This window comes from Gallinula chloropus (genome assembly GCF_964237585.1).
Source record: "Gallinula chloropus genome assembly, chromosome: 2".
NCBI lineage: Eukaryota > Metazoa > Chordata > Aves > Gruiformes > Rallidae > Gallinula > Gallinula chloropus.
The window spans coordinates 100,333,076-100,352,716 of record NC_140086.1 but is presented as its reverse complement, the minus strand read 5'-3'; the positions used below and the strand labels follow the sequence as shown (position 1 = coordinate 100,352,716).

At 40.5% G+C, this 19,641-nt stretch overlaps 1 protein-coding gene across 2 annotated transcripts in view; it reads right to left on the bottom strand.

Annotated features, from left to right (window-relative positions):
* Window positions 1-17,463, bottom strand: part of ATP9B (ATPase phospholipid transporting 9B (putative)) — a 170,945-nt gene extending 153,482 nt beyond the window's left edge. For both annotated transcript variants that reach the window (XM_084280137.1, XM_084280138.1), the window contains exons 1-2: window positions 17,350-17,463; window positions 2,590-2,763 (exon numbers count right to left, since the gene is read on the bottom strand). In XM_084280137.1, the coding sequence (XP_084136263.1) occupies window positions 2,590-2,763; window positions 17,350-17,444 (269 nt within the window). In that variant the 5' untranslated portion in view covers window positions 17,445-17,463. The remainder of the gene's footprint in view (window positions 1-2,589; window positions 2,764-17,349) is intronic.
* Between the last annotated feature and the right edge of the window lie 2,178 nt (window positions 17,464-19,641).

The window sequence follows — 19,641 nt, the reverse complement described above, 5'->3', positions numbered from 1 at the left end:
AAATCCTGGACGTGACAGCTGAGATTTCAACCTCCCTCGATCTCAGGTATGAGATGCTAATTTTCATAGGAATGGGTGAAATTTTAAATCCTGTTCAACTGAAGAATTTTCACTGCATTCAATCTCACATTACAGTTAAAAGAATGCAGTTTGCCTTCTGGAAATAAATTTTGCATAACATGTGTAATCTACCATCAACACCCAAGAAAATTGTTTTCTCACACGTTCCTCTCCATTTCAAGTGTGAAGGCATCAACACAGGATTTTATCCCATACTGGTACTTTACACCACATTGAAACAATGTGACTCATCCCACTACATAGTGTAAATAACAACTGCCAGTGTGATGATACAGTAACCACTCCCAGATTTCCTCTTGTGATCTTTTGCATCACCCAAGGCAACTTTATGAACTACAAATAAGCATTCCAAAAAGTCTAGCGTTCTGTGGGCCCTGGCAATAAGTCATGAAGTTTTACTGTAATGAGAAAAGCACCAAAAAGACTAACTTCACACTGATCACATGACCCTGACTTACCAGTAACAAAGTCTCAATGGTGCTCTGAGCTCAGAAGAAGCCTCCCTATGAGCAGGATGGTTATTTACAGACCCAAAGTGAAGCTTTCATTCTACCTGACTGGAGGAATATGTAAGATACCATGGGATTCATGTTCCTTCCAGATTACTCTGCCCATCTCACCTAAGCATATGTCTGCACCTCTACCATGGGAATATCCTCTGCCTGCTAACGCCCTCCTGAAATGTCAAGCTTCTGCTAGGACCTGGTGGCCTTTTATTGACTGTTGGGGTTTTTTTAAATAGATTTTATTTTTTCCATGAAAAAAATAAAGTTATCTGTTACGTGTTCTGTTATAGAAAATGCTACTGTGATTGTATAATAATATATATAAATATATATATTATATATTTATATATACATTTATATATGTCTATATATAAATATATATATTATATATACACTTATATGAATATTGTATATAAATAGTATATAAAGATATTATATATTTATATCTTTAAATATATTTATATAGATAAATATTTTAATATAATTAAATATATATAAAATGCTAGTGAAGTATACAATGCTGAATGGACTCTTCCTTGTATCCAAATTCAGTTGGGAAAACTGGAAAAGCATAAGTTTTTAAGGACACTTTCTTAGTCAGGGCCTGAGTACCACTTAAAGCTGAGATATACCTATCAATTTTAAAAAGCAAGCAAGAACACGAGATTTTGCAGTCCTCCACATAAATGACACTTCCTCATGGCACCCTCTTACCATCATTCAGTTCCAACACAAACTCATCTTGCTATCACCTGCCTCTATCCAAACACTGTAAGGTCTCTGTCAGGGCAACTATAGGCTGAAGCCTTTAGCTGGTCTACCTGTTTAATGAAATTAATGTATTAACAGTAACTAAAAGGGCTGAACTCACCTAAAGAATATAACTTGAAAGGTGTCTCAACAGTAAACCTACATCCATAAGATTAATAGCTTCATTAGATACTTGTGTTTTTAAAAAACTCCAACTGTAGGTCTGTAACAGAAACTTTACTTCCAAAAGTCATTTACATATGCAAACACTGCTTCTGTAAACTTTATTACCTGGCTTCTTTCCTGCTATTGTCCAAACACTTATTCCCAATAACAAAATTTATCCATGAGTTTTTGTTAGGAAATCAACACAGATTTTTCTGCAAATAGTAAAGCCATTTAACAAAATTGTTTCAAGGCTAAAGGTGCACAAACACAGCACTGCTTAGGTAAAACAAATATCAGGCCTCTTAAAACTTACTAAGTGCCATGAAAACCACTATCTAAATCTAAATTAATTCTAAAATCTTCAGCCAAAAGAGCATTCATCATTTAAGATCACTAAGAACACTCCACTCTCTTCACTTGACTGATTCTTAGATTTTACCATTCAAAATTAGAAAACCCCATGATTCTTTACCATTCTCATTTCTGTATTTAGAAATTTGCTAGCAATTCATTAGAAAGCTACTACTCCAACACAGCTGCACACAGGAAAGCTTAGCACAGAAAGTTTATAAGTAAGAACAAAATCACAAATCAATTCCAGCTGTAATTCATTCCAAGTTATAGGTGTTATTTAACTTCTACAATTGAGGCGTTACCTAATCATTAACGAATTTTCTTTTTCTTTTCAGCAGCATCAATAAACTTTGTATACTGTCAACACGCTAATTCCATCAAAAGTAAAAGAAATCTATAACCCCTCTACCTTGATATGATTTTAAGTGATGATCAGGTTTATATGCCATATTATGCACCAAGACTTGTAGAACTTCAGTATACGGTCCCTCTTAAAAACCTCTCTATTCCTTGGAAGGCAGCAGAGCAGACAGAAGTGCACAGTCTCAGCTCTTCAAAACTTTTTTTTTTTTTTTTTTGTAAACTAACTATTGATAACGTTCTGGTAGAGAAAATGCAGGCAAAGCAATCAAATGATTCACAACAAGCAAATTATTGTGTCCCCACACTCCACTCCTGTACTATTTACTTAACCTAATAGCTTAATTAAAATTACTGGTATGCAACAAACCTAGTGCAAAGGAACTTCCAGCCACCACAGATAAACCATTCTAAGCCTCTTCTTCTGTGAGAAATCCTGGCTCTTGGTAGGGTATGGTAATCACTCTCATCATTTTCAAAGCCTTCTTCTGACATCATTAATGGCATTTCATCCAAATGAGAGGACTCATCTTCCACCTGGTACCTGGCAAAATGAAATAAAAACCACTAAATCAATAGCCAATACATCATTTTTTATTACCAGGAATCTCCTAGAGTAACAAGTTGGAATTCCATATGGCAAAAATTATTATAGAGATATTTTAATCTAAACATCTCACGCATCTGTACTAGCACAAGAAATTGTGTTAAAAACAATTAATAGAGCAAGAAGGCCAGCAATCATAGTATATAAATCATTCTAGAGAAATTGTTTCTTATACAGTTCATACATACAAAGCTTCAGCTTCATACGTTTCCATGAATTCTAACATTTTGTTAAACAGAATTTTGTACAACAGATGGGAATGAGTTTTCACAGAAGTAGACTTTAGACTTCACTCACTCCTGACGTCTATTCCTGTGTGTACAAGGTATCTGAGTCACACTTTCTACACAACTCGATCAGTATCTAGTTTTAATTACTAAATCATTATGTTTATATTATCATTACTTCCATAATTCTACACAAAACCATTCAGCAAGTCAAAACATATTTGCCTGTGGGACCTACAGAAACAATGCTAATGTAGCAATAGTCCTTTCCTCTCCAGAAACTATTCTCTGCTTCAGTTTTACACTTCTGAAATGCTTTTTGTGCCAGACAAAACATCAGAATATCTGATAATTCCCCCAAGTATATGTAAATCCAGTAACTTAGTTAATATTTTTATATGACTAGGAAGTTGACCAAAAGAAACTGCCCTATTGCTCAGGTTCCTTTCACTGACTACTAGAAGGACTAATAATTATATTAATTAGAAGAAAACTTTAAAAGTATTAAGATTACAGTTGAACAAAGATCATCAACTTGTATGCAGTAACACACCCAATAACCCTGATCAATAAACCGATCAAACTGAACACAAGAGCAAAAATTTAAACATACAAGAGTATTACTCGCCAATATTGATAATGGCAATTCAGCAGTTGTTCAATAGAAACGGGTGATAAAAAGCCTATTTGACCAAAATAAATCAAAAGATTTATTTCTGCATATATATTTTTAAAATTTCTCAAATACTTCACAGTTCGGAAGACTAGCAGACTATTATCAATCTGTTCTTTGTGCAATATGTAATTTATCTTCCTTGAAATTATTCTTGCACTACAAGTAGTTAAAAATAATTCCTAGAGCTCAGAAAAAGAAAAAAAGTCCAACCAAAACCAACACATCCAAGAAAAAGAATTCAGTCACTAAAAACTCTTTGGCACAGAATTAAGTTTGATTTTTAGGAAGTTGTATTGTATAGTAATCTCTTACAAAGCAAGTCTTGTAACTGTCACATTTTCTTCACAGCAACCTAAAAACAATCTATATTAAACCTGTAATTAGCAAACCCCCCAAAAATCCATTTGTTTTATGTGAGAGAGCAGCCAGAATGCACAGAGCATCCTGGGAATGGATGAGGAGCCAACTGAGAGTTCCTGGGTTAAGATCAGAGAGAGGACAGGTAAAGGCAACACTACAGTGGGGGGTCTCCCACAGACTGCCTGATCAGGAAGAACAAGCAGATGAAGCCCTTTACAGACAGATAGGAGCAGCCTCACATTCACAGGCCCTGGTCTTCCCAGGGGAATTCCACCACCTTGGTATCTGCTGGAGGGACAGCACCAAAGGACATAAGCAATCCTTTGTGTTTTGACAAGTCCCCAGTGCTTTGACAATTTCCTCCCCCGAGGAACACTGCTGTGGCTGAACATGGGATGGTGGAATTCAGGATCAAGGACAGCAAGGAAGGTGGGAAGCAAGCTCATGACCCTGGACTTCAGGAGAAAAGATCTGGCCTTTCCAAGAACTACTATATCATGGAACTACTTAGAAGAGTTCCATGATATAAGGCCTTGGAGAGAAGAAGGGCCCAAAAAAACTACAGGTCTGTCAGTCTCACCATGATACCTGGGAAGGTGATGGAACAACTCATCCTAGAAACTCATTTCCTGGCACATAAAGGACAAGAAAATCATCAGTAGTCAGAATGGCTTCACCAAGTCATCTTTAACCAGCTTGATACAAGTTTTATGATGAAATAACTGGCCTGGTAGATGAGGGGGGAGAACAGGCAACAGTGTCTACTTGAACAGTAAGGCCTGCTTGTCAGTAAGGCCTTTGATACTGACTCCCATAAAATCCTCATAGACATGCTGTTGATGTAGGGGCTGGATGAGCAGACAGCGAGGTGGACTGAAAACTGGCTGAATGACCAGTCCCAGAGTGTGGTCGTCAGTGGTGCAAAGTTTAGCTGGAGGCCCATAGCTAGTGCTGGTCAAGGAACTGTTCAAGCTGGACAAGACAAGGCACAAGCAAGATCTTCCTAATCTCTGTAAATACCTGAAGGGAGGTTGTAATGAAGACAGCCACGGTCTCTTCAGTGGTGCCCAGTCACAGGATGAGGCAACATGCAGAAACTGCAACACGGGGGTGCCATCCCAACATCAGAAAACACTGTTATCATTAGGATGACTGAGCACTGGCAAGGGTTGTCAAGGGAGGTTGTGGCATCTCCATCCTTGGAGATGTTTAAAAGCTGCCTGGACATGATCCAGCTCCAAATGGCCCTGCTTGAGCAGGGTGAAGTTCTGCTGACGTGGAACAGCACCCTGAGCAGTATTCAGTCCAAAATCTTGATAGACAAACCAAATATTCTAAAAAGAAAGTACCATTACAAACACCAGGACTACATATGAAAAAGTACCATCACTGGATTTGCATTTTCTCAACTTACTGTATATTTAGCATAAAAATCTGAAACTACTTCCTTTCCCCCTAGATTTTCTGTGTTGTGCCCTGCTGTATTCAGGAGTATAATAAAGCAGTTATTCACCTTTTTGTATGTCCGGAAAGAGAGGGGGAAGGGAGAGACTGTATCATGGTATTAGATTCCTATTGAAAAGGTACACCACATATTTTACACTGGCTATGCAATAAATTGGTATCAACACAGCAAATGCAAAAGATCTAATTAGGAAGGAGAGAAAAACAACAATGCCAAACCCACATTGGGCTATCATTCATTAGCTAGACAGTTCCTATTTTGGTTGGCAGGTAATGCTCTGCTTTCTGCACAGGGGATGCTAACACCATGTTCAGATCAGATTAGAAAATAACCCATAACTAGAAATAATAATAATCACACAGACATCATCCCTACCAGATGCAAATCAACACAGTATAGGAACCTTAAGCATGGTAGACCTTGTCAAGAAAAATCTTCATCTGTTCTAAATAATGCAAAAGCATAACCTCACTGCAGAAAACAGAACAAGTTTCAAACTAAGAAAAACCCTGTAAATCCGTTAAAAGTTCCAAGTTCCCACAAAGTTAGTTGTGAGAAAATATGGCATGGAAAGTGCTTTCAGAATTATTACCACCGGTACTGACTTAGAGGAAAATAAAGTTTAAGACAAGAAAAACTCAATCTTCACAAACAATGTTGTTTGCAAGAAGCTGCACCTGATGTTTAGTTTAACATGGCAATATGTTTTCTATTCTCATTACTACCAGTGGTCATTAAGAGAAAGCACTACACAAAAAAATTTGCTTCACAAAACAGCAGTTATTACAGGCTAACATGTATATCGTACTAAATTACACGCATTACTCTCAGACTAGAGTAATTTTAACACTAGACACTACTTAGCAAAAACATTAAGACATCATGCTAAAGCTTCCAGTAAGACGGGCCTATGCTTAAACAGATTTGCACTCAACACTTATAATCTCTCCTGGTAAAATTTGCTAGTTACATTATCACAGTTTTAAAAGAAAGCTTTGCTGTTGAATTGTGTTTTGCTTTTAAACATCCACACAATTAATAGCACATTTGTAACACCCTCCAGTGAAATCACAACCTGCTAGTTGTACTGGAGCATACAGCAACATACCGTGCAAAAGGAAAAAGGATCTATTACTTTGCAAAGTTAACAAGTGTTCAAATAAGAAAATAATATCCTTTATACACAAAGGTAAAGGAGCAAACACTGTTAGTCTCTCTTGAAGGAACACACTAATGCAAGAGAATCATGGGGGAGAGACTTGGCAGAGAAACGCATTTGCAGACATGCATGATACTTAAATCTACTCTCATGTGGTAATATTTGCAGAGTAGGTTGATGTTCTAATCATAATTTCTTCACTTTTTTTGTCATTGAATTATAAACAAATATTTTTTTTCACAATCAGTATCTAGGTTTGCACTTTAAATACGAAGTTTCACCAAGTAGCGAAGATAATGAGCACAAGCACCATCATGTTTAGTAATCCCGACTTCAAAATACAGCCTCTGAACTGGCAAGCAATTTATTCTGTTTCAAAAGCAATTTTGCTATTGTGTTGGAAAATTGTACTTCAGTATTTAAAAAACAATAAGATAATGAATAATGGATTTTTCATAACTAGGATGAGGACAAAAATCTTTATGTCTTTGTTGCTTAGTATTTTTCTGCACTTAATTGCTTGAAGTGCTGATTTTCCTTGAGTGACAAATCAATTAAGTGTAATCCTAGAAACTTTTTATTAAAATAGGAAAGCACTGAAAGCAACGTGAATAAAGAAGCCAGAGTGAAGACATCAAAACTCTCAGCATGAGTGGTACTAAATCAGGTATGAAGACAACCATCTTGACAAAAATATGGTTTCCTAAGGAAAAAGAGCATTAATATTAAACAACGTTCAACAAAAATCTGACTATTATTAGGAATACCATTTAATAGATTGAAGTGAAAGCCATGAACAATAAATATTTTTAAATGAAATTTTGATACAAGCATCTGCTGTGAATATGATGCCTCGAGTCACCTGTGTGCACATTCCACTTTGACAGCTGTTTTTCCAGGGTAGATGGGTGCCTGTTGTAGTTTAACCCCAGCCAGTCAGGCACCAAGCAGCCACTCAACTCATGAGTCAGCTCTCCAAGAGGATGGGGAAGAGAATGGAAAACCACTACCTTGTGGTTTAAGATAAAGACAGTTTAATTGGATAACAAAGGAAGATTATTACTATTATTATTATTACAGAAGTGATGCACAAATGCAATTGCTCACTATATTCAGAAGGAAAAAAAAGAAACACAACCAGACACCAAGTCTGTTTCCAAGCAGCAATTCCAGCTCGCTTCCCCCGTGATATCCAGAGCATGATGTATGGTAGGGAACATCCTTTTGGCCAGCCTAGGTCAGCTGTCCTGGCTGTGCTCTCCCAGCTCATTGTGCACCTGGCAGGCCATGGGAAGCTGGGAAGTCCTTGACTTAGTGTAGACACTGCAACTGACTAGCAGCAACTAAAAACACAGGTGTGTTGTTATTCTTATACTAAATCCAAAACACAGCACGGTATGGGCTACTAGAAAGAAAATTAAATATCCCAGCTGAAATCAGGATAGCACCATAACTGGTGAAGGAAACAATTTTAAATTATTTAAATCTCATCCAGATACTATTTAGTCCTGTAATTATTTCTGTGTTTTCTGCAGATTTCCATTGTTCTTAGAGGTTCACACTGAGAGGTTCAAAGGTGCAGCAGGAAGGTGCAAGGGGGACAGGGCAATCGCGACTGCATGTTCTTCAGGTTTTAATCACTTGACAAATGCAGCAACAGTATCTACTATGGACTTTTTCTGACTGCTTAAAAGACCCAGGTAGCACAGAAGCACTATGTCAGACACTGCACAGGTACGGTTTCTCTGTCACCTACCACTTGTGCTATATGCTGGAATTCAGATGGAAGGACAAGGCTGATGTCTTAAAGCAGCATTTATAAGACCAAGTGAGGAAAGGAAAAGGAAAGTATGGCCATGATTTCAAACAGGAATTGGACACAGGAGATGGCTGTGGGATGCAGAGTAGCATGGAAAAGAGGCAGCGGTGGAAAAAGGTCCAGCTAGGCATCTGAGCAGCTGAGACAGATCAATTATTGGCAGCTGAGCTACTATCACTTGCCACTACAACCATGTCACATCCCACCAACCAGTGGCAATTATGCTCAGTGGCTGCTGCCAGCCACAGGACCCCCTGTGCTCCTGGTCATGGGTAGAGGACATGCTGAGGGTGCAAGCATCACAATCTCTTCCAGCAATATCCTGCTCTACCTCCAGTAACTTCTCCAATGGTTAACACAGGTGAACAACATCCCTGTCTAAGGGTAAAGGAAACTGCCAAATTGTAGAGATGCAGTTAGAGAAATAACAAAGAAAGGGACAAGCATATTTATATAAAAAGCAAGAATTATTTCTTAAAGACAAGCCACAAAAGTAGCAAGCACTGTAGGCTGTCCCTATCATTGATGTGGCTTTTCAGACCCCATCTTAGGACAAAGAAAAAAGAATTCCCAAGAAACAGCAGAGCAGCAGGGAAAATTTTAGTAAGAAATGTATTCACTCATAACCATGCTTATAAGTACACAATGTATTTTCACATAACTTACTCAAATATCCAGTGTCTCCATAAAACAGATTGCTTTCCTACATGCTACCTGAGAAAAATCAAGTCATAGAGACTTTCATTTTTCAAGTATTTTTCTGCATTTCTTTAATTTGGATATTACTTTTTCTCCTCTAATTTCAAACTCCTCAGTATCTCTATACTGAAGAGAACACTAACCACAGTATTGCAACAGGTACAACAAAAACAAAGAAACAAAAAAAAACCCTCCAAATATTTGGGAGCCCTTAAGGAAGCTGAATATTTGCAGAGCTGAACATTTGCATCCAGCTTCAATAGTTCACTTTACTTTTGTGCCCTTCTAGAACATGATCTTAAAAAATCTCATGTAACACGCCCATCATAGTCCATGTTTATCCACTGGAAAGCAAAATAGAAGGAAAAAGTGCTTTTAATGTATGCAGCAAGTTTATTATGGAGGGTGCCACAGTGATGAGCAATATTTACTCTAGTAAAACCAAATAAATCAAGTTGACTCCAGCCAAGTCATGCAAAGAGATATTCTGGAAAAAAAACCCAACAAACCAAACCCACAAGGCAGCCGTTCTGATCAACAACTACAATAACAAGATACAGTTTAAAAAGCTGGTATCTTCTCCCATGCAGAACTAAGGGAAAAACCCTGATATCTGCTCAGATCAAGGTCTAAAAGCAGACTACATAGTTATTACCCAGGCAGCTCCCCTTTATCAGTAGCTTATCAAAAACTGCTTCAATCTACAGGTTCTACCAGGCAACTAAATGCTATTCTCTCTTCCCCCGATCACACTTTCTGAACGGAGCTATAATACAGATGAAGCAATTTCAGAACAATCTACATAACGATGAGCAAAGGCACCCTTCCTTACTCCCTCACAAAGGGCCAGGCATATCCTAGTATCTTTTTATCAACCCATGACGAGTGAGTCTGAATTTAACAAACAGGTACCAGATTTACCTAAATACACATCAGGACCCGAGGAGACATCATCTACATTCACCAGAACCCTATTTTTAATTAGTAGGGTACTTCATTGATCACAACAACGGGACCATTTTATCACTGTCACTGGGTATTGCTATTGACATTGTAGCCCAATCAATTGTTTTCTCTCCTTGTTCTTCACAACCCAAATGCCTGCCCAAGCAGCATGAATCACTGTATGTAGATACTACAAACCAGGAAAGCATGCAAATATAGGGGAAAAGAAATAATAGCTTAAAACATGAACCACCTCAGAAATACATTCACAAAGTTTATTCTACTGCACGTGCAGTTCCATGCTCATTGCAAGAGAAAGCATCATCTACAATAGCAATTTGAAGTTCTCAAATGTTTTTTTGCCTAGTAATTAAAATGCTTCAATCAGGATAATTACTCTAAGAATAATCATGTGAAAGATTATGACTGTCTATAAACCTATCTTGGTGTGAAAGAGTATTACTGGTGCAGAAAAAAAACACACTAGCAACTTTTTCCAAATACAGAGTTCTATGGAACATCAAGTCAAAAAAAAAAAGCAATTAATTACTAAAATCATTTAAAGTTCTTATGTTGTCAAAATCCATGCCTGCAGACAAAGTATTGGAAACTGCTTCTTAGGTATGACACCAATAAAAGCATCATTGCACATAAAAGTATTTTACAGCTGCTGTTGTGAGCAGCTCTGTGTGTGTGTACTATGGCTACCTGCATCACTAAATCAAAGATTGCTCTGAAAAGCAAAAGCCACAGAAACTAACACAATGACAACACATACTGCATAAAGGCTCCGAAAACATTCATACTTGTCAAGGCCATTTTTAAGAAGTCACAGCACACTACTTTGACCTTTTTCCCAGGCAAAAATCTCAGAATCTACACCTCTCCTAGGTCAGGTGCCAGACCCAAGAAGCAGTATTAGCCTATGAAAGAGTCTTCAGCAAACAAAGCAGCATCCAATCTGGGAATGTGAGTAATAACAACGGGCATAGAACATAAATTGATAAGTTAAAAACATCTGTTATCTTTTTCTAAAAACTAGTGGTATTCCTAACTTGAGAGATTCTTGAAAACATAGACACAAACACAACATCCCAAGCACAAACGTGCCACAAAGACCATCCTGTTGGAAAAAATCTGAATCAGTGACATAGTTCCAAGAACAATGGTCAATCTCTATCCAAAACTACATTTTGGGAAAGGCTAATGGCAAAGAACAGTACATCCTGCAATGCAGTGACTTTTCTTAAGAAGTTTTTCTTGGCAAAAGAGACAAGCACTTTGAATTTCAGGTGAAGTCAGAAATAAAAAAGGGGGGCGGGGCGGAGGGTCAGTTCACAGGACAACAGGATCTATTTTCTTAAGAATGGCATAACAGTACAAGCAAGTCTCCTAACTACAACTCTACAAAGAATTTGTTGCACCAGTTGATACTTCCCCCCCTCACACCAAAAGAAAAGCTAGAGGTGTATTTGAATGAAGATCTGAATATATCAGATATATTTTAATATTTCTCATTTCCAACACATTTCAACATCTATAAATTTGTAGCTGGAACAAAGAAACACTGATCAGGGATATCACTTTTGGTTGTTCAGAGTTCGTGACACTTGCAGCAAGTATCAACTGAACCTGTAGCATCTGTAATTTCTCCTATCATGATAACAACCACCAGTGTATCTCACAGGGTTGTGACCTCCAGCAGCAAAGAAAATTTCTGTCATCTGCTCAGTTGCCAGTTCAGCGTGTGTTTGTCACCAGGCATGGGGGAGGAACACAGGACTACAACACAGGAGAGGGGCTCCAGTTTAAACAAATTCACACGTGAAGCAGGATGGTGCTACGAGCTTTCTCCAAGAGAACGTGAGAGTGTGCCAGTGCACATGCAGACAATTAACAAGCAGTACCACTCCTGCATACTCCCAATTAATTTTAGGGGTGTTTCTGTGACCATATCCTGAGTAGTAAGATAAGTAGCGTTAATAATGCCATGTCTACAAAAAAAGTAACAAAAACATTTATAGTTTATGTTCCTAGACTAAATTTATTGCTTCTGGTCAAACAGATTTTTGACAAAGTTACTGTCACTTTGCAACAGCAGTTTTAGAACATAAACATTCAGAATCAAATTCAGTTCCATCTTCAGAACACTTTATCACAGAAGCTATATTAAAATTCATGTTAATGTCAATAACATCAATACTGGTTATGAAGAAGGAAAACTCGCTCAGATTCACCAATCATTTTCAAGCTCATTTTCAGGATGAAATATATACAGCAATTCAATTAACACATTTGAGGGAGAAGAGCAGATTAAAATGAAACCCCTAAAACGCTGAACTTTTACTTTAAATATTCAGAAGTACTCAAGAGATTCATAGGAACTACCAACATTTTAGAAAAACTGCAAGAAATACCAAGTATCACTATCCACAGCCCATGGAAGAGGTAAACTCTACAGATACATGTTGATGTTTGGTTGTGTTGGACTTTTAAAACTAATTACTAACATTTTGCAAGGTTTTCCAAACACAATTACAGCAAAGTTAAGAGCTTTATATAAACACCATTCTACAAGAGATCTTGGGTCCTTTTGGTTTCATCATTACACAGTCTCAACATTTTGAGCTATTTAGGGAAATCTTTATTCTTAATTAATACACTTAAAATATAAAACTGCTGTCATATAATTTGCCACTAGAATATGAATAATAACATCCGAGTTATGAAATTACATCGTAGTTCACAACTAGAACAGGTGCAACTGAAAGTATGCACCAAGTGTCAAAGTACTTTAACAAAGCTCACTTCAGACACCAGAGATTACTTACAGAATTACTATATGTACATCTAGAATTATATGTTGACATTTTAAAGTCTATTTTTTGGTAGTTTACTGTGAAATCTGTCCAAGCACCTTGAGAAATCAGAACCGAATGACTAGAAAGATCACAGAGAACTTTCACTTAAATTAAAATCATTAGAAGTGTAACACTGCACCAAATCATCTTACTTCCTCTGTAATGTAATGTAAGTATCAGGGAAGCATGTGACTTCAGTGAATTGAGATCTTCAGACTTGCACCACATTTTGCCTGGACACTGGGTTGGGTTTTTTGCCGTTACACATACTTGACAAGTTACAACTGTTGAGCTACAAGCACCCTGCATTTACCTGGACAAAGGACACACCCTATTATTTGTTCTTTTTTTTCCTTCTGCTGCAATTTTCTTTTTCACTAATTACACAGAAGAATGGGAATTCAAAAATAATGGTGTAGTCAGTTGCCTTAAAACAGCATTGCTCCATCAGTGAGCGAAGCGCAGAGACAAGCAACAGCAGCTGATCTGCTCCACAAGTTGCCCTGCTGCAAGCACCTAACACACCCAGCACTGTGATTTCTCAGGATGCTCCGTGGCGTGAACCACACGTAGTCACGCAAGAGGCTTCCTCCCAGTGAGGGAGCATTATCCATGGCACCGCAGGCATACCTTTGTGAATAGCTGGAGCACAACTGAGCTTATGTAATACTGGACAGAGGTAGTAAAACCTGATTTTTTGGTACCAGCCCAGGAGTCCCGACAGCTCACACCTTAGGCACTATTTGGCCAAATACAAGTATATACTGACAGCACCAACACAGAACACCTGACCAAACCTGGCGTTTATCCCCAAGAAAAACAAAGGTTGACTACTTTTCAGCTCTGTATCAGCTGCAAAACTTCCCAAAGGTTTCTTGTTATCCTTCCATCGACCTCACATGACAACGCAGTCACAGCACAGCTAACTTCCTTCCTGTGTTTGACAGCTGATCACTCTGGGCTTGATAATGACAAATGCAAGTCCAAGTTGTTAGAAGAAGGGTGTTAAGTCTCACTGCGTGTTTAAGATGATCCCGGGTGTTCTCTAGTTCTCTTTTTCCTTCACAATGTAAACAGAAAGCAGCAGCTGCTTTTCCTGTAGACAACAGGTCCTTCACGCTGAAGGACAAAGTGCTGAATGAATCACCTTTTTCCCCAGGCTTTCTGCAACTATTCGTGTTGAACATATTAAAACAATACCAAGTATCTTTAATAGCTTAAAGACAAACCACCTTTTATTTCAAGATAGATTTCCCTAGTTTCTAACAACAGCCACAGATGGTCCTCTCTCCATCTGAAGTAGGGAAAGATGACAGAACATAAAACCCCTAAGTTTCTATTATAAAAGTAGTAAGTTGAATTTAAAAGTCAGAAATGAAAGCAGAACAAGAGAAATGTGTTCAGTGAACCACAGTTAGCATTTAATATGTTTGGGGTTTTTTAAACAGGTCTTAACATATACAAAGTAGATATATAAAACAAATTATTGTTGTTGTGTTTATATAGGAAGTACAGCCCGGGACATTTAATGATTCTTAACTAGATAGAATTTTATACAGAAGTGTACAATCTTAGTTGTGTACCATCACAGTTGTATAGGAAAAACATATTTCATCTTGAAATACATGTCACCAATATGTCAAAATAATCTCAAAAGCACAAAGCACGTTAAGGACAAAGCAAATGAACAAGCCTTTGTCCTCGATACAAAGCAAGCTACTGCAACATTGGCAAAGATGCCTATAGACCTCCTGGCTCAAACAAAAGAAGTCATCCTACAAATTAGCTTTGAGGCCACTACAGGTTAGCAACTGATGAGTTGTAATTACCGATGTTCCACAGTACCGGGGCAATGAATTTGAGTTAAAAACACTACCACACCAAGGATCTCAGTATAGGACTTTAAGACACTGTAAATTCTTCACTGGAGAAGTAAGTCACAGCAAGTGAAAGACTCTTGACAGCTCAGAAACCACAGCACTGGATTAGCCATGACCATGAGACACCAACCCTACGGTGTTTCAATCAGTGTTTGTTCCTACTCATCTTCTGAATTATGAATCCGTACACACATACGCATGTGATAACTTTCTGCGTATCAGAGACCTCAATGACTTGACTTCAACACTCCTACAAGCATCTGCAACATCAGCACCTTTTCTGCAGTTTCCACAGGAATACAAGGCTTCTTCAAAGTCTGTGCTAAAGATAAAGATTAGAGAAGCAGGATGAACCATTCATGAAGAACATAGGTGCTATAGTTTAGCTGGAAGTTTAAATCCTAAGACTTAAAAGTTACAATTCAACTATCTGCACTGCCGTCTTTTCCCCTTAACTTTGCACAAGAAACCTGTGGTAGAAGCTACATCCACATTCCCATGTTTTTGTTACAGGTCCGTAGGACACCTTCCAAAGTATACAACAGGTGGTCTGACAAATCCAGGACACGGTATTCTTGAAGGAGAATGACCAACCTACCCAACTCACCCTAAGAAAAATACAAAGAATTAAAATGAGTGAAGAAGCTGGTATATGTGTTCCAATTCTCAGAGCTCAAAAGAACAATTTACTAAATCAAGTCATGAAAACAAAGAAACATAATAAATGTGCCAGTCAACTTCTAGAAATTTGATAAATCTAGAAGTAGTTGAGAAACACACGGAATATTAAAAACACCTAACTCTGGAAGATGCAATCTAAACTAGAAGGAATTTAATCCACAGTCTTTGGAAGGTGATGTTGAACAAACACAGAGGGAAAAGCAGGCCTGTAATGAACCGGGAATTCCTTGCTAGATCTTAAGGCTTGACAAAACTTCTTATAAAGCCAAGTTTAAACAGTTTGTATAAATAACCATCATTATTACCTGCAAACATTTTCTGTGTATATCCCTTATTTATGAACTCAGCCCATCACACCTATAGCATTTTTCAAGTCACCAAAACACTCCTCTGTAACCTAGAACTGAACTAGATACTTTTCATGGTCTGGACTAAGTTTTTGCCTATGTAATCCTCTTTCCCTTTTTCTTCTAAAGCACAACACCTACTGTGAAGTTTGCATATGTCGTCAAGAGCTTCCCCTGCTTCAATTTGCTGAGGAATAGGGACAATGATAACACTGCCCTACCTCAAAGCAGAGGACAAACCTGTTACAAATTGTTGGACATTCAAGTATCAGTGAGATGGGGAAAACTACTACTACTGCAGACTGTCCTACAAGCTCACAGATGCTCATAAAAAATATTGTAGTTTAAGAATTAAGAATCAAGACAACATCTAAGGCTGATCAAAATAAGATCACAGTTTTAAACTACCTTTTATTACCAGGTAATACATGTGGACAAAGAAGCAAATCCACTGATGAAACTGACTTATCTCCCTATTTGAATTAAAACAGCAGCACCAACTCTGTTTTTAGAAAGCCTATTTACTCCAGACCCTGCAACTGCTCCCTCCAGACTTTGTGTCCACAACTAGCGTTCTACAAAATCCAAGAGACAAAAAAGCCCCTCAAGCAACTGATCATATCCCCCAGCGTAAGAGTGCTGTCCAATGGACATACCAGAATTGTGGAGCAAAGTTCCTCCTTGCCTGTAACAGCGTACCTGGGAATCATTCAGAATAACGGGAAGCAAAGAAGCATTCAGTCATCGCCCGGAAACTTCATTTGACAGATGATCTTTAAACTAGTTCCTTCAGATTACTTAACCCCCGTTTCGAGAAACTCGCGGAGTTACTTTACTTCTTACGCTCAGGAACGCTGGCCACGCTACCACCACGCAGTCCCTCACAGCGCACTTCCTAACGACGCCCAGAGAAGCCACCCGACGCGAGCATCCCGCTCGGAAGTAAACTACTGGGAAGGGAGGCGAGTAGCCGCGGAGTTGCGGACGGCGCCCCACGGGACCGGGGCGGCGAAGGCCGCACCTGTGGGCGCGGGGCGCGGCAGGGCCGAGGGCGCCCCGCGCATCCTCCCGCGGGGCCCTGCGGCACCGCCCGCCGCCGCCACCACCTGCCCCGGCGCCGTGCCCCGCCGCAAGGCGAGGGTGAGAGCGGGGCGCGCTCCCTTACGGGGACCGAGGGAGGCGGCCGGGACTGCGGAGGCCTGGGCGAGCCGGCGGCTACCGACACCCCTTTTCTCGGCCTACAGGGGGGCCGTAACCTCTTCCCGCCCTCCCCACAGCCCTGGAGCCCAGCAGCGCAGCGGGGCTGGGCGAGGGGCACACGCCGGCCGGCCGGCCCGCCCGCCGTTAGAGACACGGGGGGAGGACGGGAAGAGGGGGAAGGTGCCGCGCCGCCCCTGCCCGTACCTGTTGTGTCTCTGCGCCGTGGCGGCGCTGGTGTAATAGGCCGCTCTCCGATGACTGCTGCGCGGTACCGGGTGCAGCGGGATCTGGTCCGCCATCTTGGGGGCGACCCCCTCCGCTTCGCGCCCGTCCGCTTCGCAACGTTCCTCCTCCCCTCTTCCTCCTCTCGCCTTGCCCCGCCCCGGCACCGCTTCGCCTCGCCCCCGCCACCCGCGAGGTGCAGCCGGGACCTCTGACGTCACGGCCGCCGCCAGCCGGCGCCAGGAGGAACGAGGCGCCAGCGGGGCGGGGCCCCGACATAAACAAGGGGGCGGGGCCCCGCGGCGGGGGCGGGGCCGTGCGAGGCGGCGGTGGGGGCGGGGGCGCGGAGGGGCGGCGGGCTGTGCCGCCCCCTGTGCGTGCGGGCTGGGGTGCGCCGGGGGTCGGTGTTAAGGTCGGTCACGTTTAATTTTCGGCTTCTGAAGTACGAGACGGGTGAGTCACGAAGAGCCAGAGGCTGCGCGGGTGGGATCCTGGAATGTCACGGTTGGAAAAGACTTTGGAGATCATCGAGCCCAGCCGGCAGCCCTGCACCGCCGAAGCACCTAATCTGCCTTTTCTTAAACACCCCTCAGGGACCGTGACTCCACCGCTTCCCTGGGCAGCCTGTTCCAGTGCTTCACCACTCTTTTGGTGAAGAAATGTTTACTAATATCCAAGCTGAACCCCCGTGGTGCAGCTTGAGACCGTTCCCTCTTGTCCTGCCGCTAGTCACTGGGGAGGAGAGGCCAACACCTGCAACCTCCTTTCAGGTAGCTGTAGAGAGCGATGAGGTCTCCCCTCAGCCTCCTCTTCTCCAGGTCGAACAGCCCCAGATCCCTCAGCCTCTCCTCATAAGACCTGTTCTCCACACCCCTCATCCACACAGGGGGATTCAGGCATTTCACAGAACCCCAGAGTTCAGGGGTTGGACAGGAATAGCAGGAGACACAGGCGAAAGTGGTTGCCCTCAGCCTGCGAGTGCCTGATGTTTTTTAACTTGATCTAGTTATGCCCTTCCTAGCTGTACCCTACGTTGGATACTAGCGTGATCACCAAGAACGAAAACAAGCGCTGTGCATTGACAATGATTGTTTCATGCCATTAAACAGAGACAGTTTTTGTGAGCCAGAGGCATCACCACATGGAAATGGGCATTCTGTAAGTCAAGGATAATGAAAGATCAATATGCAAGTCACCATGGAACAAAAACTGGTTTGGAAGATAGATGTGTTCACAGACCTACTGTAGGATATTACCTTTCGATATCTCTCTGAAATCGGGTGCTGTGGGGGAGCAAAAAGCCTGGCACCATCACATATACGTAAGGCTTTCTGCAAAAGAATAAAAAGGGAAAATATATTTCTTTTTCAGTGTCTATCCAAGGTAGAGGAAACATCCAATAAAAAAATAAAAGGGGTCTATGTCATAGTTTACCCCAGCCAGCAACAAAGCACCACACAGCCAGCACTCATGCCCCCCACTGAGGAACAGAGGAGAGAATCAGAAGGGTAAGAGTGAGAAAATTCATGGATTGTGATTAAAACAGTTTAATAGGTGAAGCGAAAGCCCAAAACAAGCCAAGGAATTCATTCCCCACTTTCTATGGGCCCACGGGTGTCCAGCCATCTCCAGGAAACCAGGACTAACAGTTACTTGGGAAGACAAACGCTCTAACTCCGAATTTCCCCTTATTTCTTCTTCCTCCAGCTTTATACGCTCAGCATGATGTCATATGGCATGGAATATCCCTTTGGCTAGTTGGGGTTAGCTGTCCTGACTGTGTCCCCTTCCAACTCTTTGTGCACCCCCCGCCTACTAGCAACACTGTTTTCAGCACAAATCCAAACCACAGCCCCAAAACAGCTACTATGAAGAGAATTAACTCTATCCCAAGCAAAACCAGGGCAGCTTACCAGGAAGAAATTTTATTCAAAGAAATTTCCACCAAAAAAAGTGTTGCAAAATGTGTCCAAAGTGCAGAATGTAAGATTAAGTGAAAGGTACATGGGAAAAAGCTTTTCTTCATACTTTTTTTGCTTCTCTTCAATACTATAAGTTGCTTGGGTCATCTTTCCAACTGAAGATTTCAGATTAAGTAGTAGTAGTACAGTAAGAAGCCAGGTTTTGCTATGTAATTGGACACCAGTCATTTTGCAAAATGCCTTACTCATTTCAAAATATGGTGGAATGAAAAAAAGATTTCGCAAATTACAAGAATCTTGAGTTATTTTACAAAGTGTCTGAGCTTACACAAGATGATAAGAAGACCAAGAT